Source organism: Hyposmocoma kahamanoa, unplaced genomic scaffold (assembly GCF_003589595.1).
Source record: "Hyposmocoma kahamanoa isolate Upper Pololo Valley unplaced genomic scaffold, ASM358959v1 100021, whole genome shotgun sequence".
NCBI lineage: Eukaryota > Metazoa > Arthropoda > Insecta > Lepidoptera > Cosmopterigidae > Hyposmocoma > Hyposmocoma kahamanoa.
In genome coordinates, this window is record NW_020653200.1 from 5,762,052 (window position 1) to 5,786,708 (window position 24,657).

At 33.7% G+C, this 24,657-nt stretch overlaps 1 protein-coding gene across 3 annotated transcripts in view; it reads left to right on the forward strand.

The window, feature by feature from the left end:
- LOC113233202 (FH1/FH2 domain-containing protein 3) overlaps positions 1–24,657 on the forward strand; it is a 63,060-nt gene that overhangs the window by 17,815 nt on the left and 20,588 nt on the right. The window contains exon 2 of one of the 3 annotated variants that reach the window (XM_026468350.1): positions 16,368–16,684. The exons of the other annotated variants lie outside the window; for them this stretch is intronic. Within the exon in view, the coding sequence (XP_026324135.1) occupies positions 16,448–16,684 (237 nt within the window). The 5' untranslated portion in view covers positions 16,368–16,447. The remainder of the gene's footprint in view (positions 1–16,367; positions 16,685–24,657) is intronic. 3 annotated transcript variants of the gene reach the window in all.

The window sequence follows — 24,657 nt, forward strand, 5'->3', positions numbered from 1 at the left end:
GTTACGAAGTCAATGGATCTAAACAAGAAATCTTAAAGTTATAACCTTGTTGGTTTTCTCTGTGAACAGGAAATGACGATTGATATATGTGGCCTCTTTTACTTACCGTACCATCTAATAGCAACAGGTAATTGTCCATTCTTATATCTTAGCCTCGTTTCCCTGTAGAAACACATTTTGTAATATTTTCGGGTTCGAGTCTTGACTGTGATATCTATTACAAATAATCTACCTCTATCTTGATAATTTAATATGCAAAAATGTCTACGTTCAGGTAACAATTTTTGGTGGAGTTTCGTGGCCTGCTTAGCCAGCATACTATGGATTTCCATCTAAGTATTTAGTTATATTATTTTATTACAGCTAATATCTAAATAAATTAATACCCTCTCCAGGATAGCAGTGTCCAGCTGTAGTTACAACTCACATTTAATTGAATATATAAGTATATTCGCAATCAATTCCGCTTGCAGTTCATGCTTGCGGCAGCAGCGTCACCACCAATCTCGTTAAGAGTCGCACGTCACGCGTGACCGGCACACGCACTAGCGAAGGAATCCTTTTTGTCACGTCTCTTCACTTGTGATCTATTATTTATAAACAGACATGAATTCAACGTTTGCATGTGTTATAGACTGTAGACGAAATTACAAGTTATTATTAGAATCCAAGTCTTTCTTCATCCGTACAAATTTTATGAAAACACAGAAAACAAATGTGTCTGGTCGCAGTCATTTTGCACAAATGACACTCTATTACCAAAATAAAACCAGCATCTCTGCATCAACATACACATTCACGAAGTACAAAACGTAGCGAAGATTTAAAGAAGTATGTAAGAAACCGCGCATGGTGGCGTTCTATTGAGGAGGCAATGTTGAGCAGCAGATATCTCATTACCCAGCTAATGATAATTATAATGTATTATAGCACTGCTGAGCACGGATCCCTAATGACGTAGGTCGAAGTTTATCACTCCAGCCCAAGGTCGGTTGGCTCATGGTTGGCTCTCTAAATGTCTCTAAAGGGTATAGAATCTTACCAGACATTCTCTTTTCACGATACTTTCCTTTGCCATGGGCAAATTATCATTAATAATGTAGACACCATTAGATTCCAAGTAGTGCACTGAAAGCCTGTGTGCTTCTTATTAGCTCACCATTGTTTTTTACGTTTTATGCTAAGTATTATTATGTAATTTCACATACTTGTTACTTTGACATATATCGTAGTAAATCATAACTTATTTTAAAAACACACTACAGAATCTGAAATGTTAGATTAAATATTCCCATAGCTGTATTGTTGCAAATTTTGTATTGCATTGGTGTAGCAAAGATACAATTTGTGATTTTGTTAAACTATAAATTGAATGAAAACACATATAAATCTTTGAGTGCCCACATGCAATAAAACTGGTAATACGATACCGATTTCTACGACTGATTAAATGTTCCAGTGTACAACACCGCAAAAGTTTCTAGCGGTGTCATGTCGCCACGATATGTATGTAGCTATTGAAATTTATGACGGACAAAGTTAATTTTTCCCCCTAAAATTGCAAAAAGTTGACGGTTATTACGTTCCTGCGATTAACATACCTAAGTTGTTTCCGATGTTATTTTCCGTTGTAATGTAATTTATTGGAAGTTGTTGTGACAATTGAAGCTAAGAGTCAAAACCCCAAACATATTGTCTGACACGAATTTCCCATACTTTCGGAGATAAAAAGTCATAATCATAACTTACCTTGTGACATCGTAAATTGTACTGAAATGCCGAAACAGCGTACACGTTTTCGATATAAGTTTATGAAAAACTTTATTAACTGATTACAACAAAAATATTCAAAAAGCTATGGAAATGAAACTATTTTTTCGTATCTAAATCGAATAAACTTGTCTTTTTTTATTTTTCAAACAAATCAACATGTGTAATAATCGCGAAAACCTATAAACTCAGCATACTAAAACGCTTCATTGTTTCTACCAATACCAAGCTAAAGATTACCTCAACAAACGCACAGCTTGCGCCAATAGCCCAATCACAAATGTCCACGATATTGAATTTAGAATCACTCATGTGGCATCACGATTAAAAATAGTTAATCCACGTCACGTCACAACGGAAGTCCCAAGTTCGATGTTCTGATCGAAAGTGCGAACATTCCAACGGTTCGATCATTATTCAGTGGCCGTTTGGGCGCTAGATCGCGATAGAAAATTCGCCCATTGTCATTCAGGTGTCTTAGGAACGATCAGCAACCTTGCATAATAGGCAAGCATTGCATTATTACAATCTGCCTTGCTTTCATGCTGTTAGTACAATGGTCTTTAAAATAAACAAGGCACACAATCATAGCCCCGCACTAGAGAAACCCTGTATCGCGGGTGCCATGAACACTCGCATAGATAACTACAAATTGCACTCAAACTCACGAGAGAAATTTAATGTAGGCCGTACAAATATCTCCCGGTCCGGAAATTGCGGTCGGGTCCTCTGTGTGGCAGATCAGCATGGTAACCGTTTGTCCACGGAGGCAGTTTTCGTAAAAAAAATGTCAGAATTTTCATTATTTATTTTCATAATTAACACTGGCCCATAAAGAAGATGTCTCGTAGATAGAGTAGAAATCTTATACAAGCTATAATACTATAGTTACTTTAATACTTTAGTGAATACCGCTATGCCCGTGAGACCCCACTAATATATGTATAAACAGAAAGATCTATTACAATAATAATAATTTTAAATCCCTGTTGTATTACGATGTCGAATTACAAACGTACACAGAACAGTTGCGTACCATTATATGTGTATAGAACGATTTTTGTAGAACTCGCTCAACGTATTCAAAAATATTTTATATCACGTCAACCCTTAGCCCTCGGCACGCAAACTAAGCACGTTCGCTAGCAGCGGCCGGCGCCGCCCAACCCCCCTCGACTACCCCTTCGTTGCTCTGCGTAAGCACATTCGTTGCGCAACTGTTATGGTAGACATTAGCGTGCACAAACGCACAGACAGACGCAAACATTTAAAAAACTGGTGTTTTAGATTTAATAGAGAGTTTTCAATAGACCGCACTGTCTTTTACTTAAAATATCAAAAGTACAGATTCAGTTTGTTTAGGATTTTATTATACTTATTGATTATAGAAACAGCACGTATATGTATGTATATATGTTTAACTGCTTTTTACGAAGGCAATTATGATGTATGTTATAACTTTTATAACACGGAACGATAGTAATTTGTGCACAAAATATTTTTGGAAGTATTGTTTGTACATACTTTTAGTGTCGAGTCGTTAAAATACAAGAGCCAAGTCACTGACTGTGATTATCCCTATTTGTTGTACATTTACTTACTTAATTTACACTGTCCTGTACCGTTGAATTTGGTTTAGCCGTTAGAACTAATTAGTCGAACAGCGCACGCGTTTCACTCCTGAGACTACTATTTACAATTGTTTATTAGAGTTTTTAAACAATCAATAAGGCCCGTTATTCTACCTTTTATGCCTTTTATAAATTACAATAGCTATTTCTATCTTAGTACACCGTTCGCAAAGGTATGTATTACGCGTATACATTTGGTTATATCCCACATGCAAAACGCGCTTAAGCGTTGTGTTGATTGATTTATGTTAACCCTTTGAGTATCGATCGTAGAAAACATAATGTCTGCAGAAATGACAAATTAAATGCCATAATTTGAAAAGTAAAAGATTACCGTACAAAATACAACAGGGATATCAAATTGCTGAAAAATAATAGTATTTTGATTGCTATTACTTAAAAGATTACATTGAAACACAAAAATACGTAAAGGTAAACCTATAATCATTACAACACAACTTGTAGCGTCACAAGAATCTAAGGAAACGATTATTGCTTGTTTATGTACATAGACAGAAGTGAATAATTTCGCGTACTTTTATAGTTTGACTTTGTTTTTCTTGTAAATTATGTATTTAAACTTTTCTGTATAAACGACTTAGGAAATACGCGTCCATAGAATTCGAATCTCTGATCTCACACATTACAGTCGCGTGCACAAGCATTGTGCCTTTCACCGCGATTACAATAAATTTACATTGCATCCTAATTACTACTTGCATCACGCCTGAAATGTGCTCCAGTAACTGCACAGTATAATCAAAATGATATAGTAGTTAAACATGGCATTTCTATTATTATGTACCAACACATACGTTATGAAACCGCGCCATCGCGAAACAGATATCAAAAAAGCGTCTTGTGTTTTCGGCCGTCACGTAGTTTGTTATATAGTATTTTACATCTTTATTATTACTGTTTATGTACTAATAAATTGATAATATCACATTGGCAACAATGTGCGGTCTACGACGCCTGTTCGCGTGTTCGAAATTTGCAAATCACCTAACAGAACATGTCTGAAGACATCAAGATAGTGCATAATTATTATTAAAGTACAAGTTTACCAAGTGGAACACTGAGTTTCATCGGAAATCGATGAAACTCAGTGTTGCAATATTTTGATTACAAAAAATCTTACTATTGCGTATTTGGTAACACTTTATAGACGAGTTAATTTCGGGTCTAGTTAATTTCGTTGTCTTAGAAGGTCACGGTAAAGGATATTTTTTTCCAACAGTAGACAAATTTAGACTAATATAGTGATGATGTTAGATTCATATGGGTAATAGTTTAATCGCAAATCTATGGAAAATTAAAGTAAACATAGTATGAAAGGGAAAAACATCACATGGCCAAAAAATTTAAGATTTTAATTATGTTCTTTCTACTAATAAATAAAATTTCAGTCCACTGGACTGCTTTCGTGTAAAATATAAAATAATCAACAACGAAAAAAGGTATGTTCCACAAATTCGCAATTAAAAATCCCTTTCATTCTTTTAATTTTATTAAATTTCTTATAAAAAGTTTGAAAGCTTCAACAGGTTCGTTCGTTCGGCAAACCACGAACCCGTTACCTCAAAATTTTATGTAATATATAAAATAATATCTTGGTGAGAAATTCTTTTTCACAAATCCCCACTGCGTAGCATGTATGACGCCAGTGGGGATTTGTGGAAAAAAATTAAATAAACTTAAGGCTGGAGATCTTTTTTAGTGGGCATTTGTGGAACATACCAAAAGAATGTATCAATAATAAATCTCAATTTTTTCAAGTCAGCAAAGAGATTTAAGTTACGAATTAAAAGTTTACTATGTCAAGTTTCAGTGCTCTAACGGTAAAGGAGTATAAAATATCACCCAAGAAGTGTGTGATGTGAAACTTATGTTATCAACAGTACTTTAACCCGCATTTTCGCATATTTCACAAGCCACACTCGGCCACGGCCCACGCAAGTTACGTAACCCGCCCGAATTAGAATAGAATACCCGCTTTAATGACGCCGCACTGTCAAAATAATAATACCTGGCAGGAATGCCGTTTAACTGTCAGTACAAACTATTGAGCACAATAGAATGTGATAGTTACATGCAACGTACCTAACCTAACGCAAGACAAAAACCGTTGTCAAAAAGTAACACTCTCATTTTGCTGTGTCTCATAAGTACTTAACTCCAAAGGCTCTAAAGGATCATGTTTCAGATGATGGAATCAACCTTCAATAAGTGAAGTTACGGTATAATAGGACCGAAATAAAAATCAACAGCAAAAGTGTTGTTTATCGTTGTCTTCCGAGTCCTGTACCAGGAGTGTTCCGTAGCAGGAATATTTCCTAGGTTACCTGAACCAGATAAGGTTAAAGACATGTACAGGGAGAAACATTTCAACGTATTATGTACATAAACTAAAATTTTTTGAAGTTGAACTAAATTTGTTTAAACAAAAAAGGCACTCGCGACAACAATTTGTATTCATATACTAGGACGGAATTAACAGTGATGATTTGGCGTTTCTCCCTCTCATTCCACGCCCAGGGGCGAAAGTTATGTCCTAAAACAAGTTTAACATTATTTACACATATCCTATTACTTATAGCTAGATTCTTTAGGGAAAATAAAGTTTCGTATAATAGTTTAGTTCCGTCGCCACGCGCTAGATGGCATTGGGATCGATTTAAAACACGATATCAAAGTGTTCATTGGATTTACTTAGGGTCAAACCGTACAACGGTACTGTCCTTTCTTAATATAATTTCTTTACAAATACACTTTTTGGAAGGCGCCTGCTCTACTATGTAGGGGTCAGGACCTCAAAAATTATTAACATAATTACTTACTAAATTTACTTTACTTATTTCTTAAATCTTGTAGCCCTTACTACTGAGTAAAGTTCTATGCTACTACTGAGACATAATTTGTGTAAATATATATTGTATTGTGTTAATTTTAATATTTTTTTATTGAACACGGAAAGCCTACAAGGTACGAAAGTTGACATTATTATTAATTACCTACATAAAAGGAATGGTTGTCTAGTCTGTTTTGTTGAACCCTTTAAAGTGACCCTTTCAATCTGTATTATTTCTTTCCTTTCAGTGTTTATTATTTTTTTACATATAATAAATAAATAATAATCTCAGTACAGAGTACTAAAAAAACCGACCTCAAAAGTACGTAGAATTACATATAATTACCATGTTTTATTGAAATCGGTTACCGGGTAGCGCGCAAACCCGGATTATTCCCCTAGTTCGCCACTAAAATACAATAAAAATGGGTTATCACTTCTCAAAGTATATCGAGAGAGAAAAACGCCTTGAATTGGAGAATAGCAAAATCAACCATTATAATAATAAAATTTTAGTGCTATTTATAAAAATGAATCTTCATGCGTGAACAGCCACCCTTAGAGGTGAATGATTTTTTTCAAAATTAAAAGGGACCACTACGGAGATACCCTCTTTCCAACAAAAAAATAATCATGAAAATCGATTCACAAATACCGGAGTTACCGCGTAGCATACATATAAAAAAAACAACATACAGTTGAATAGAGAACCTCCTCCTTTTTTTGAAGTCGGTTAAAAAATACAATGTTTATTTCTATAATACAATGAACTTTACATTAACAGTGGATGGTATCTCCTATCAAGCTTATCAAGCCTGTGTCAGGAGGCTTCCATAGCTATAAATGCATATATAATATTTTTAACCTAAACTTTATTTAGTGTTGAATTTTTACATTTCCAAACATCGTCAAAACAATTTTTTTTAAATTATTTTCAACTTTCTTAACTTCTAATTTTAAATATAATTTGAATCTTAAAACGTGTGTGTGTGTGTGTGTGTGTGTTAGTTTGTGTGCATTTATTTGCCATAGATTAGAAAACTAGTGTTTTTAAAGCAAGTGTTCTAATAGATCTTCGGTTTCCTCATACGATTTCGACTGTAGCCATTTTGATATAACTTTCTTGCAGTCTCTATAACTTTTGACGTATATTTCTAATTCCTTATTAATTAAATTGTACAAATGGGCGATAGTTAGCTGAATTGTCAGTTTTCAAAAGTTGTATTTACTTTAGGTACTTGTACCACAATGTCTTTCCTTCTCCTCTTCGAAATATCGTCCTTCTTATTCTTATACTTTCTGTTTGTTCGTTGTTATTTTGAATGCGGTATAATAATACGGTCTCGATAATGTAATAGTACAACTTCAAAAAATTTAAAAATAGAAGATATTTGTTGTCTTCATTTGAATTTATATAATTAACTATATTATATTCGTAAAATCGTGACTTTGTCTACACACGGGACTGTAAAGTTCAATTCGTAGGTCACAGCGGCGCGTCACGATCAGAGATGGTCACCAACAATATAGCATTTTATTCAAGCAGTACACTAACTTCCAATATTAGGTGACATGTGGGTGATATTGTGTAAATTGTCATCGATAGAGGAGATTTAAAAAGTACTTATTAACATTTTCTTCACATTCTTGTTTATATAGTATAATTTGATGTCATTCTATACGTATCCTAAATTAAAAGTGGTCTGTCTCAAAATTGTAAAACGAAATCCCAGTATTTGTTTATCTTACCGTCTGTCATAACTGATTTTTTTTTACATTTCGAAAATAGGTTAAATTTTTGGTGTTATAGCGAAGTCATATGAAGGCATTCTTTTTACAACCTGAGCGAGTTATATAGCGAGAAGTCCTATGAAATTACAAATAAATCTGAATAATATTTTTAAATAACTCCGAAAGCAGGTATTTAAACAATATCGAATAATATATCTATTTATTTCTCTGTAAAATTGGTAGAACGTTTTTTTTATAATTTATTTAAATTGCAATAATTAAAATTGACTGTTTTCATAACGAGTTCTTAGGTTTTCGCGATTGTTACACCTGTAAAACCTATAAAGGACCTGTAAATTTAAATAAAAGCCTACATAAGAAGAGGAATTTTCTAGACATGCATAAAATCAATACTGAGGTTGCCTCTTACCGCGCCCCACCCGTTGCAATGCCACTCTGCCCGCAAAGACCAAACTTCTGTATTTTTAAGAGGAGGAGTGTTTGATTCGCACGCTGAAAACCATGGGTTCGAATCTCAGCACTTAGTTTTCATCTTTGATTGTGTACAGTTAACATCAGTTTACGACAATTATGTGTCCGTGAATATCAGATCCATGACAGACAGGAGTGGGCTGAGGTCCTATCCAATCCAATATTGTTAGTATTTTCCGCCAGTGGATCGTCAAATTTCGTTGAACAGCTACTCAGGGCACCATGAGTACAGAGGAGATTTTTTAATATCATCGTTCTATGTGAATTAGTCCTTTGTCACTTTTTTACTATATCCTATTAAATTACATTTGAATGTGCCAGACGTTACATAGTATCATGACCTAAGGATGTATGTATATTGTTCCAACATTCTGTTGAATACGAAAAGCTGTCGTGCTGTATGTAGGCCAAATCAGACAAAATAATATTATGTTGTGGGTGGTTACTTTTTCATATACTTAGTGCAAATATTCTAATAGGGAAACATGAAATAATTTACTTAAATTCATAGTTTTTTTTTTTTTCAATGAAGTAAATTTGTAAAAACATTTGACGCGGACCACAACAGAAACATTCGACACGAACTTTCGAATAGCTGCAATATTTCTAAGCTGTGGTTACATTCTTTAACAGGCCACGTTGTAATTATTGTACTTTCTTTATATCATATCGCTCATATTATTTATCAAACTCCTTATTATTCCTAGTAAATATTACAAAAGCGTTTCATTTGGACGTTTTGATGATCGACCGTGATGACTAATTAACTATATTGCAAAAATTTTGCAGTGGTTTGTGACAGGCAACGTCGCGTCGCTGTCGTTGTCCCCACCCGTCAAGTAAGCTCATAAGGGCGTTCCCTTACGGTCCTAGGTTCGAAACCTATGCTAGACAAACTTCACTCTTTTTTGGAAATGAAATTTTGTATGTAAGATCATGGAAATGAAACTATTTTCGTTTTGTTTAGATAATATTCTTTTTTGTTAGAATGCTTTGTTCCAAATAAGGTCTTTTGAAATTGTACATACAATATTTTATTACTTATTTTTTTGTATGTATTTTATCAATATTTAGATAAAATCCCAGTTATTTATTTATTTTATGAATTTGTTCTACGTCCTCTTTTTAACCGACTTCAAAAAAGGAGGACGTTCTCAATTCGACTGTATGTTTTTTTGTATGAATGTTACGCAATAACTACATTTGTACATATTTACTACATATTTTTAAACCGATTTTGATGATTCTTTTTTTGTTGGATAGACGGTACCTCAGATGTGGTCCCATTTAAATTTGAAGAAAATGTTCCACCTCTAAGGGTGGCAAACTAGGGTATGAATGACTTTTGAGGGCGCTTTAGTACTCTGTAATGTTTTGTATTTTACCAACGTGTTTATTAGACAATTACATTTTCATAAAATTTGGTAATTTTCCAATTAGTCTTTTCTTTTACATTCTCATTTAATTATATCACGATCACGAAATTAACAAAAGATAAAATCTTAGTCTGTCATTATCTTTTATTTCTTCACGTGTTATTTAAGTGAGAAATAACAATTGAGCAAATAATCTCAGTACAGAGTACCTATTAAAAAATCGAACTCAAAAGTTTTTGGAATTACGTTTATTTGTCAAGTTTTATAGAAATCGGTTACCGGAAAGTTCGCGAAACCGGATTCATTCAAATTTAAATGGCACCAATACTGAGGTCTACTTTCCAACAAAAAAGAATCATCAAATTCAGTTCACAAATTGTTCTCGCGAAACATGCATACAAGAAAATAACAATTCCTCCTTTCTTGTCAAAATAGGTAACGAACGAAACTTAGTAGTTTATTTTAGAATATTTCACATGAAAAATAATCGGGGTTTGCCGGCTCCCACCGCTACGGCCGCGCCCTTTTCGCCGCAGTAGCCGCGCCACCGGCTGTAGAGCGCCATATTCATGCATCATGGTACCAGGAGAACATGAGTATTGAGAGATTTGTCTATTCTCTGTGCCAGACATTATCAATTTGAGAAAAAAGCTTGATTTTACTACATCTGTCTAGAACTGCGAAAACTAAGTCCACAGCATGTCCACAGAGAATTGGATAGAAGGGTGGACAAATGCATTAGTTGTCGCCTAGGGTACCCGAGGATACACTACAAAATCGCTAGAGGGCGCTAGTGTTGACCACTTGTGGCGCGTCAAATCTTGGAATACAGCTACCAGGATAACATGAACATCAGGAGAAATCATTAAGATTCATGCCCCCTATCCGGGAATGCGAGAACTTTATGGTGGGGTGGCTGGGATGGTCTCGTTAAAGGTGTGCTTAGGGTACCTGATGGTTCACCATTGCGATACTAGAGGGCGTTATATACACTCCCTGTAAAACGTCACATTTTGCAGTTGAACTACCAGGACAACATGAATATACAGGAGACCTTTTTAAAATTTTCATCTCTCCTTGATCGCGAGCACAATATGAGGGGTGCGTGGGGTGATTCCATCGATTTATTAGTGAGAGTCTACAATGCCGTAGTGGTTAACCGGTTAACCACTACGGCAGTAAAAGACCTTAATATGACGTATGTTCCTCATATAAAGCGATACGTTTGGAGTTCAGTTACTACACATTTTTAAGATTTACAATCAGAGATGGGCAAGGCCCCGGGTTTTAAACTGGCACTTTGACAAAGCACTTTGTAGTTTTAATCGGGTTAAAACCCTTTAACACCCGAAATCGAGGCATAACTATTTACAACTAAATATTTTGTAAATCGAGTTTTGTTTAAATGTCAAGCGTTAATTATTACAAAATGTTTATTGCTTACGTATTTTGCCTTACTATTTGAAACGATGCAAAAAGGTATTATCGTATACACTTATATTGGATGCACATTACGATACGATTTTTATTAAAATGTGCAACCCCAGTTAGTGAGTGAGATCCACAGAATTGCGAATTGGGTATTGTATGGAGTTGCCTCTTTTTCGTCTAAGAAAGATTTTTTAAATCGAAAATCCCAAAAGTATGACCAAATTCCGTATTATTTTACGCGTATAATGTTTCTGCCCACGATTTTGGAAAGAAATGAGTTAAAACTTGGGTAAAAACCCGATTGAAACACAGGCGAGTTGATTGGGTTCTACCCCACTGTCCAACTCTCTATATAATGCAAATTTTATAGCGCGGTTGGACACACTACCTATAACATTCGTCATAAAGTACCTAAACCTAGACAGACGCTTTAAATGATGCACTTTTAAATATTCCTATGAAAGTAACAAAAAGATAAATATATAAATAAAGTTATATAATAAATATAGTTTAAATTATTGATTTGCATTCATTCTGTTTCAAATTACTGGAATAAATTTTAACTGAAAAAATTAATGAATCAGTGAAAAAGTGAATAATTTGTTCTTAATATTAATCTGCGATAAATAAAAGCTGGCGCAAACACATATTTATCCTTTAATTTACGATAAAACTATATGCGAAGTCAATAAGTTCTAAAACAATATTGTTTGCAAGAGACGATTGTAGCTAGCTTTTGTTTTTTTTTAATAAAAGCATATTGTTTATAATAATATTATGATGTAACTGAGTGGTAAATATGAGTGGTAAAAAAATGTAAATTATATAACGTAATCATACAGCGCAAAGATGCGCCCTGCTTTCATGCTACTTTTATGTTTGGCCACCTGTGCCGCGTATTTGTTAGTCACCAAATAGTCTTTATAAGTAAAGATTTTTGTAGTCATTGAATAATTTGATAATGGGAAAATCAATAGCAAAAATACCGCTAGACTTGGCTCTACCTACATGACATCTCAAAACATTCGCGAAATTTGTTTTTTTAAACTTTTACCGTTTTTAATATTTTAGAAACGTATATGTGACTATGTTTCTGTGTTAGGAAATAAAGTACTAGGGCACTATAGATTTGAATTTTATTTAGGTTTTAAAAGCACACGAAAATCAATGGGCAAAATCCATGTTTCAATAATAGTAATCTGAATCTTTATGAGATAATTTACATGAACTGAATGCAAAGAATCACTTCAGTTGGTTTCTAGGACACGTCTAGATTGAAATCTATGCCTAAGCAAAGTAATGTAAAAGTAATTTAAGACCGTTAGCCAGCAAATTGCGAAATTAATCTTCGATTACGAAATAGGGCTTCAAAAACAAATTGTAAGGGCTATCAAAGACGTGCAGAATCTGAAAAGAACTAGGATAAGTAATGAATTTAGCTCAAAAGTAACTAGGTAAGTATAAACTAATTTCGTGTAAATAAATCTGACAACCAATCTTGTACGCGGGATTTAGGAAACGTTCGTTTCTGAGAGTTCGTTCATTTTTGAGGAGTCGTTCGTTGTACAGAGTTCATTCGTTTTATCAATACAGTAAATAATGCTTGAATAGATTATTGTGCATTTAATAGATAATGACTGAATTTTACATTTTCAACTTACCTAATTATGATGAAATACTTTGTTTTTACAATTTTACAAAGATACATTCCAACTTACTCTACATTATAATTTACAAATTATTTTATTTTAACAATATGAATTTTTATTAAGTTATATCAAATAGAAATGAATAGAAAGATAGAAGAAAGAAATATATCAACTCGATAATCAGAATTATTATATTATTAATATTACAGAATTAAATGTAGCGTTTCACCAAAAAGGTAAAGTCTGAAAAAACAGCTCAAGCTGAGACTCTTGCCTTTTTATCTACATGTGTAACTTCAGATTATGTTATTTAAGGCTAAATTATTATTTAATGTAGATAAATAAAGCTCATATTATTATTATTATTATTATTATTATTATTATTTTCGTATTTATTTTAAACTCTCGCCTCTCCCAAGGCCTAAAAAATTAATTTTGAATTTTTAAATGGGAGAGGCGGTATTATTATTATTATTATTATATTATTATTATTATTATTATTATTATAAATATATATTTTTTTATATTTTCATTGGAATGACCTATGGAAATACTTACACCTATGTGTCAAATTTTATTGAAATCGGTTACCGGAAAGTGGATGAATTGAAACTGCCTCCGTGGCTGAACGGTTACCACTGACTGCCACGCAGAGGTCCCAGGTTCGATTCCCGAGCTGGGAGAAATAGTTGTATGGCCTACAATTATTTCTCTCGTGAGGTTGGGTGTAATTTGTGGTTGTCTATGTGTGTGTCCATGGCACCGGCGACACAGGGTTTCCCTAGTGAGGGGCTATGTTGAGTGTATGCGTTATCTATCTATATTATTTCGGTAAACCAGATTAATTCCCTAATTTGCCACCTTTAGATGTAAAATATTTTCTTTAAATATAAATGGAGCCGCTATTAAAGACGTATTCCCTTTCCAACAAAAAAAGACTCATCGAAATCCGTTCAGTAATGTTCACATACACACGAAAGAAAATGAAGTACAAGTCTTCCTTTATGAAGTTGGTTTATAGAATAGCGTTCAAGTAAACAAATTACATTTCATATCTTCAAATTGATTAAACTCTATACAAAGACAAATTCTTAAGAATAATGTGTGAAATAAAAATTTGAGGGTTGCTCTTTATAAATATATTTTTTTCGAATTTATTGTTTACAAAATTTATTTTAAAATATCATTAGGGTATAAGCAACTAGAACCTTTTACTGGATTTTCATTATTCAAGTACGCGGAAGTTGTGATAATCTTTTGTTTAAAGCTTTTGTTTCACGATAATCTCTAGTCTGGCGTTCTAAAATGAAAAATGTTGAATTCATAACAACAAGAATCTTCCTATAGAACATGAATTGCCCCTTAAATGGTTTTGATTGCTTAGAAAATATGATATTATTTATATTTAACTTCTGTAATAGATCTGCACTAGATACGTCCCTCAAATTAAGCGGTTTTTGAAACTCCTCTAGATTGTCACGACTCCTACTTTCTTTGTCTTTATGGATTTGCCGAATTAAACGATATCTATGTGCTAGCGTACATAGATATCACTTACTTTACACAATAAACTTAAAAAAATAAATAATTACTTGTGACTTTACATGTGGAACCAAAAATTTGGTAAAGTTCCATTAACTACAAAAACTATTTATGATTTTTTCTCGTGTCCTCTCAATTAATAGCACGATGAATTGTAGAAACATAACGACGGCGCGTGCGAACGGGGCAACGACCGCAGGGAACGATTTCCCGACTACGAACTTGGGAATGTTTCGCTATCTAATAAACGAATTGCTTTTATTAAAAAATACATGTATAAATTATTTAGTGCTGGTTGCCTCCAGTATTCCAAAGTAGTAGGTAATCCATAATTATACATATCACTGATGAATAACTGGGACAAATCAAAAATTATTCTGTAATAAATACACAACTATACATACATTTTGAAAATTTAAAAAAATATCGCCTGGTAACAGAAAACGTAAACTAATAGACAAAGTACGATCACGTCGCATACATCATTTTTGTACGCTATTGTGTTATATACAACAGACCACCAATTGCTTCCCAAATAGGTACACCGTTGTCAATTTAAAAATCAGCAAATTGGTTCTACCAATTGATTGAAATTTATTGCAGAGTGGTACTACCACCTACATCTTGCCAATTTACAGAGCCGTTTATAATTTACTAAAAATTGTTGTCACTGTAACTGATGGCCTTTCAATAGGTATTATATATCTTGCGTTCGTTCATTATTATAAAAAGAGATCAGATTAGTTCCCTTACGAATACATGTACGTACCTACATATAATGTCCCTATGTACGTTAACCTTTATTGCTAAATTACACTACTGACGATCCTTTGGGGTGCATTTACACATACCTAAACAAAAAACACCTATACAATCATCATCAACCCGTACATCAATACGTCCCACTGCTGGAAACGAGTCTCCTCTCAGGCGAGGGTTTTACCTTTTACGTTTTAACTTACACAATTCACTTTTATTTTATAAACGAAATAAATAGCACTTCAAAAAGTTCACGCAGAACTATTGGATACGGGCAAGTCTAATGAACAGGGATAGTCCTTGCGTGGTATGCAAGTTATCATTGGCAGAAAAATAAAAATGACAACAAATAACTATAAAAAGAACTAACTGTGAAAGATTAGTCAACTGAAAACTGTTAGTGTGTAAATAAGTTAAACTTTCGTTTCGACACTTCCCGGATTAGCAGAGTGACGAAATCGGTCCGCTAATGGCCCTTCCACGGCCATAAATATTATCAGGGACTCAAGACGCTGATTCTCATCATTTTCGTGATAACTAATCTCGTTAATTGGGTTAAAGCATTAAATTACGAAAGAAAATAAAAGTGTAAAGAGCTTAACTATCGTTTTGGTAGAAGGCATGTTCTAAAAAGTAAGGCAGCAGATTTTTGGAAAAACACCAAATTGTAGTAGTTCTAGTCAGTTGTGTCACTGAAATTTCTATTGACTTTTTCGATAGGGAACATTAGTCTTTTGGTAATCTTCGTATTCTAATATATGGCTATGATGATTTATCTTCTTTTCATCGTTAAGTAATTATCTAACCAGACATAAGTAAACTTATTTGACTGATAGGACGTACGGATGATGGATATTACATAGATGTGACCCTATTTTCGCACATTAGTGCTATGTATAATCAGTTTGTTTACCGCATCCTTAAAAATATTCTAAAAACGTACAGCATGAGTTTATAGTGCAATCAACAAACACGTGCTAAGCTCGTCACGTAAACGCTTCCATTGGCATAATCGCTCCAGTCACTCCGCGACCGTTGCTCCAAACGCGCCAAATCACAAAACAAAACTTAAAAAACAAAAGTGCCGGCTCCTTCCTAACCCAAAATAACGTACCATTATTCGTTATTTCTTTAGTGCTTTGTGATAATGTTCAAAATTGGACTGTGATGTAGACTTTAGTGTATACAAAATAATAACTGAAATATTCAGAAAAAATGATTGAATTAGTAAAAGTAAGTGATAATAGGATAAACGGCACCATGAGGGACGTGCAAATACAACCCACACAGGATTCGTTCGTGTGCCGGGTCCAATATCTAGACGACTCGGATCCCTTTATGGAATATAATGTGAGAGAACCTCCACGGCCTTTGTATCACACTTTCAATACTACAATACCATTGTCGTATCAAATAGCCGCTGTACATCGACTGCTGCACGCACCACACCGGGTAAGTGTTACACAATAATTTTGATCGCCCCTGTATTAATATCAAGCTCCGTATAAAGAGTCTTTGGTATTTCTTAAATTTTAAATTCTATTCCTTATTTCTATAGTTCATATGTATCCCGTGCGTTTTAATTGTACTAAAATAGAATATGAATTAAGTGTTACGTCATCAACATCTATGGTTTGAAATCAGCACCAGCATTCTGGAATCTCACCAGATACCTATAATTACGACTATGTTTGTATGTAAACAGATGAGCCACCTTGAAATTTCATGAAACTTTTGTTTGCTAAACTCAACATCTATTTAATGCATTTTGTTTGGTTTACTGACTGGAAGCCGATGTTTATTACCAGCTCATTTGTATACTCTTTCAGTCGCTTGGAGTTTTATACGTAAATTATTTATAATCTTCTGTTTTTACGTATGCATATATAACTTGAAAATTCTATTCTCGAAAACCTACAAGAGTTAATAGGACATCATTTCCGACTATACTCCCGCTTCTACGAACACCTGTATTGTTTTTGAGAGATGTGAACTCGTCGTGGTATTTGGCTAAAATTATCTGCTCTACATTCAAATGACTGGCTCAGGTGGGCTCATGTCATAATATCTCGGCTATTATTGTTAATCAGGACGGTATGCTTTGATATGCCCTGCAGTTATCTTACATTTTAGCGATTTAATTGATATGTAAATTTTATATATTTTCATTTGTTTTCTATTTAATTGTCTATAGCCTATTGCGAATAGGATTGGCCTAAGGTCTTGCAACCAAGCCATGAAACTTTAAAAAAAATTAAACCAAAGGGCACTTTTTATTTTTAAGTTGATTGTCATCATCCAAGTCATGTTCAGTTAAAGCAATTATTTATTAAAGAACTGCAAAGAGTTTCTTTTGTAAAATTATTCATTCAAAAATAAATATTGTGTTTCATGCAATACAGGTTCATGGTTACCCATAAACATCCAGTTCAAGAAATGTTCTCATCTATTTTTGGATTTCAAATTTCATCACTGTGGCAAAAAATCGCCTAAAAGATGTCCTTGGATAGACGAAATATAAGGAAACATATGAGCCGCACGAATATAATAATTATGTCATTGACAACCAAGCAATAATAATATCAAAGACACAATCTTATTACACAATAATATTACGGCCACGTTCCAGGATGCAATATCAAGTTTTTTATTACGTACAATTCGTTGGGTTCACTGAGGGGTTGAATTAAAACCCTTATTTTTTATGTGTTACATTTGTACGAAAAATTGATTTCATGGAAAAATGGATAAATCTATTTCATGGATTAATCCATTTTTTATTGTTATTATTAGTATTAATACATTCAGGAAGAACTCTTTAGTTATTCATATTTATGAACTTTGTATTTTTGTCTTTATAGATCGTACGTTTCCCTGCTCAATATTTTATTTTCCGCAAGAACTTCATTCACGTCATTTGTTTTTACTACTTAAATTCTAAATATATTTGGAACATAACCTGGAGTGTTAGTTACGTAACAAATATATAGAATCGTTCATCAAAACACTACTACTACTCGAAACCTTATTATTGAAATTATTTTAGACATGATTATTTACGGCTTTTACAATCGGTTTAACATTTTTGTCAAATACAACAGCTTTTATCAGCCTAGTAAGGTATATTCAGTATTTCGTCGTTACAAAATATATCAGTTGTATTTATTTACTAGGTTTTTTTTTGTTAAATATGTTGTATAGGCCAACATCAGCCTTATTATTTCAAATTTGTGAGCTTGTATACTTGCGCAGTTTTGTAAATAATTCAAAAACCGTGCAAAATTTAATAGAAAGAAAATAGTTTGTGTCATTTCAAGTAATACTCCGAGTAAACTCTAGTGGCCTAGTTTTTCTATTTTAAGTTTTTAATCCCCTTGATGGATTACCCAAGAATTCTGGAAATATTAAAATGAGAGAAAATTTTAATATTTTCAAAATTCTTTCCTTGGGTAATCCACAATCCACTAAATCCTATAACTGTGTACAGATGTTAAGGAAAACAACTAGGGATGTAACGATACATGTTTTTGCCGATACGATACCGATACCGATTTTAAACAAAAATAATCGGCGATACCGATACAGATACCGATATTGATGGCGTAGATAAGTGCTTCATGTTTGTTAAACAAATTTGACGGAAGTTATTAAGATGTTGAGTTATTAAGATATTGACATCACATATGTAAACATCACATATGTAGACATACAGGTATACGTATACATATACACGTCTCCCTTCAAAGTTATTTATTTCATATGTATGAAACACCACATTATTATTAATTTAGGCCCTGAGAACTGAAGGAAAAATACTTAATTAATAAAAAATCAGTAATGAGAATGGAAAAAAAACATTTATATTATACAAGAGCGGCAACGTCGCACGCGTCGTACGTTTCGCGCGCTTTTTGAACTGGTTAATATCGGCTGTGTTGTATCGGCGTTGCCGATATATCGGCCTGCCGATTATATCGGCCGATATATCGGTATCGGTATCGTTATCGTTACATCCCTAAAAACAACCTTACGGATAGAAAATACCGAAGACATCATAAAAGTACAAGGGTCTCTTTTTTCTAGTATATGTACGGTACCCTAAAAACCACGCGCATCGCTCTATCACGATAGACTAGAGCTGTCACCCAGCTCGTGCATGATATTTTTGCGCTATGTAAATACGTGAAGTGCTAATGTGTCGGCTGCGGGTATATGTATGAATACGTAAGTGTAAAGTTTATAAAATAAATACTGTCAAGATCACGAGTAACATAACATACGATTATTACGTTAAGATTTATGGTTTATTTTCATGTATAAAATAAATTACATTATATTATAGTATGACTTTGAAAGTTAGGATTGTTATTTAACAGAATGGTTATATTTCATCTTAGTACAAAAAATCTTAATTCCTCAAGTTTAATCCGCCACGTAAAGATTTGGAAAACTGTCCCCAGCTTTATCCTAATCCAATTTATCTGTTTTAAGTCTGCTTCGTACTTCCGCATGTCATTATATTAAGTTCATAGGTTTGATTACGTCCTGTGATAAATCAGTAAAGAGTATTAAAAAAACGACCTCAAAAGTAATCCATCCCCTAGTTTGCCACACTTAGAGGTGGAATATTTTCTTCAAACTTAAATGCGACCACTAGTGAAGTACCCTCTTTCCAACAAAAAAAATCATCCAAATCGGTTCACAAATGGAGTTATCGCGTAGCATATATACAAAAAAAACATACAGACGAATTGAGAACTTCCTCCTTTTTTGTAGTCAGTTAAAAATAACACTCGATCTCACGTCAATATTCTCTATATTTTAATCAACATTCTATTAAGTACATAAAGTCGAAGTCATTCCGCTTGTGATAAATAGTCGTACGGATTCAAGTGAAGAGGCCGTTTTACAGTACTTATGTTCATTAGTGCTACAATGTCAAAGGCGCGAACGACTAAATTTCTAAGATACGATAAACTGTTAATTAAGTAACTATTCGCCAAATCCTAATTCGTAGTGTGAAAAACACGACTCTACTTTGATAGCGGTTATTATAATTATGTAAACTATATTTAGACTGATGTAGACGCCAACTAGCCTAGAAAAATTTACATTGTCTGAGATCGGTTACACAACCAGTTTACTGTATCTATAATACCGCGAGAGCTCGTTGCGGTTTGTTTTACAATACACTTCTTCAGGACGTAATAAACTAATATTTATAATATGTTAACGCAATATGGGACCATTTTCATTTTAAACGACGATAAAGTCTGACCGCACCACGTAGTTAATGGTCATGTACTCAAAAGGGTTCCATTATTACTATTAGTTGCTCTTAGTTACATGAGAACATAACCGAATATGTTTGTGAGCAAGCAGGTTGTCGATGGTCATCATACTAAGTGTGATTTTTGTAAAATAACTCCACTAGTTTTGTTATAATTATGAATACAAAGATCGAACACACAGAAAAATTTTAGTAGCCCAGTTGGTAAAGAGCAATGCTACGGTGCAGCATGGACGTGGGTTCAAGTCCCACCGGGTCGACGAAATTTTTCTATATTCGATCTTTGTATTCATAATTATATATTATATATTAATTATATACATATTTTAAAATACACACTCCCAATATTATTTACTACAAATGAGACATTATTTTGTCATCTTCATTAATGTGATTTGTATTTTGTTTTATAATTTATAAATACAGAAAAATATGTAAATGTAAGGCAATGAAAAATAAATCATTAATAAAGATGCATATGAATAACTTTTCGAGCAAATATTCTACGGTGCGTTCATAGTTCAAGAACGAAAACCGATTATATTCTTTATGTTTAGCTTCATAAGATACGATAAGACAGAATCTTATCGTCGCTTGCTTAGGAAATTTTGTTATAGACAAATGGATGCGAGTGAAACAATGATTTTATGATCATTAAAGTAAAACTTAAACTTTCGAGCAAAAGTGAGTAATAATAATGCTGAGGAGTACATCAGAACTATGAACAGGGCCATAGAATTCGCAAGGAAGCTTTACGAAATATAAAAGATGGTAACTTTTTGCCATAATGAGCACGCTGAATTCTTGGTATAAAACTTTACTGGGTTAGAGAATAGAATTTCTATGCGACAACATTTATAATATTTTTTATTAATTTATAAATTGTTACAGTAAGGTTCCAGAACATTCCTCATCATCAGTCATCATTTTTGTATTTTATTTTGTAAAAACAAATTGTTCATTGTAAACATTTGTAAGTACTTTATTTTCGAAAGAATTAATTACTAACATTAACTTTTAACGAGGCTTATTTAAAATCACTATTGTACGTTAATTGTTTTGTTTTTAAATTTTTGTTTACCAAACAATCTGTAATGAAATGACTGAGTACCCACTTATGTAGAATATTGTTTTTATTTACAAATGACTTAAGTAATCTAATAGTTATGTGGACGATCACTTTGGAAATTCTTTTGCAATAATAAATAAGTACTTATTTTGGCAATTCGGTGGAATTGAAAATAATACATATAATATTTGTATGTGTTCCATCCTCTAAGGTTTGTATATAACCGCTCATAGTGTGAAACAGATATCACACTCACGTGGAATACTACAATAGGCATCACCGTGTGAGAATGGTCTTAGCAGTGGCGGATGCAGTCTTGACCGCCCTAGGCCCCAGGCCTTAGATATATAACATATTATCTAAGCTGCCTCCGTGGCCGAACGGTTACCATGCCGGACAGCCACGCACAGGTCCCAGGTTCGATTCCCGGGCCGGGAGAAATATTTGTATGACCTACATTTATTTCTCTCGTGAGTTTGGGTGTAATTTGTGGTTGCCTATGTGTGTCCATGGCACCCGCGACACAGGGTATCCCTAGTGCGGGGCTATGTTGAGTACGTTATTAAAAAAATAAGAATTATACTTAAATTGTACGAAAGTGATTTAGGAAGATTATTGTTATACAGTGCGGCCCGCCGTAACGTGCGTGAGCTTGAGAATATTTAGGTACTTTGAGTTATTTCATGTCATCATCAGTGAATTCTTTGTCTTGTCCGCCATGGGTCCGCCCCTAAAATCTGGCCGCCCTAGGCCCGGGCCTACTGGACCTTAGGGCAAATCCGCCACTGGGTCTTAATTATTAACACCCACGGGGCCAAGGGCTACAATGATTATATTTTGTGTGTAAGGGTACAAGTATAATATCATTGGTAAGGATACACTAATATTTGGTCACAACAATAACTCAGTAAAACAAAATCTTTTGACATAAAACTGTTATAAGCGAAGTTTTGTAGTAATGTGACATTACCTTATCCAAAAAAATAACTATAGGAACTAATAGCGACATTGTGATGTCATAATTTTCTCCTTCAAGATTATTTCAACCTCATTGTCACTTGCCGTCAAGTGAGATGGGGGTCAAATGCGCGCTTATTTTTTGTAAAAAAAAATATTAACGTCTAAACTAATATTATAAATGTGAAAGTAACTCTCGTCTTTACGTTTTCACGCCTAAACCGCTGAACCAATTCTCATGAATCTTGGTACAGAGAGATAGGACCTAGAAGAAAGACATAGGCCACTTTTTGTCTTATAAATAAATCTTAGTTAGGAGTTAGGGGGTGAAAGTTTATAAGGAAAACCAATATATATGAAAATTAGTATAGTACAGTGTCGAAATACTTATTTTAAACAGACGTATTCGGGCGCCAGCTAATTTTATTATTATTGTTATATCTTCGGTAAGTTACTTATGTTCACAGTGGACAAAACTCTAAAAGTTTCAAAGCAAGAGTGGTTATTTTGATGGAATGTTTACTTAATACACGTATTTCTTCTTGTGATTTGCTCATACTCTATTTTTAAGCCTGTTCTTCGATGTATGGGCATTGGATTGTACCTATTTACGACGTTGGGTCAAGGTTTCCCTGTTCAAATATTGACGTGTTTTCTTAACTATTTGGATAATCATTTTTTAAGCTGTTGGGCTTACGGCATGAATAGGATCACCCCGACATTTTCCGTGGATGTCATCAAAAGCCGGTAGTGAATAGATTTAGAAGAAGGCTGCTTTTCTTATACCGGTCTGCCACTTACAAATGGGTTAATATACATATACTTCACGCCTTTTTCGAATTGGTGTCGACCCAGGCAATAGCTTCCGAATCACTAGGAATCCTGGCACCCATATATCGCCTTATAAACGCGCGTCAGTGCTTTGTACATATTGATCGGTTAGTACACTCTTGTCCTGGACCAGCACCCCTCTATGCCTTTTTATAACGCTTTTAATTAGCTATTATGGAGTACATTTTATTATTTTAAGTAGATGCTCATGACTCAGGATATCAATAGTAAATAAACGCATGTAATTAGTTAATTATCGTGAGGATTGTAACAATTTCTTCAATTTTATAAATATCCTGATTTGTAGTACAATAATAGACTAATGTGGAACTTAACAAGTTATATTAACACATTCCATATAAAATGGTATATTTACAATACACGTTCACACTTCGCTTCCATATATTATTTTTTAAACGTATGTCTTTACTGTGTCTTCATTAATCGATTTATTTTAAGTATGTAATAGGTACTGTGATATGTAAAACCCAGTTTGTAAGATGATAACACAACAGGGTTTGCTCACACTTATATGGTCTGTGACTCACACAGTCTCTGACTCAAAGTGAGTCGACTCGTCTCATAATACAGATGAATTTCGCGACAAGATATTAAAGTTGGAGCTATATATAATATGATGGAACTATTCCTAGTTTCTAATAAGCAACTAGTTGGTAATTGAAGTAAAACCGATATGCGTATGCTATTTTTCACAATATCTAATATTTTAGTTAAAATTTTATTATAACGTTTATAGGTTTTGCAAAATTCTACAACATATCTCCTTTTGTTTATAAATTATTTATTATGCAATGGTTCCAAAGAATTTTCTCCGCGATGTTTCCAAATTTTGTCCAGTTCAGCAGGGCTATGAGAGACAAGACTATTTTGAAGCCCGCTCCAGTTTACATGCAGCACGCTGGCGATGCGCCAACACAGTTCAGACACGTGTGAAGGGAACCCACGTGCGTTCAACATAAGCCCATCATGTACGCCAATTTTTCTAAGCCATATTCACCATACCACGCCACATTAACAATAAATAAATCAATCTGCCTGAAATATAGCGCTGTAAACTTGCGTGTAACTTACATCCACGTGATTCGAAAAGTTGCTAGTCGATTTTACACTACTATATCAACGATTATACGTCTCATTGCAAGATTCGAGTCTCATGACGAAGATGAGAAGACATAAGAAGAAAAATATACTTATAAAACAAGCAATAACATACTCTGCGCCATCTTTCGATCTTTTCTGAAATATTATATGGTAGTT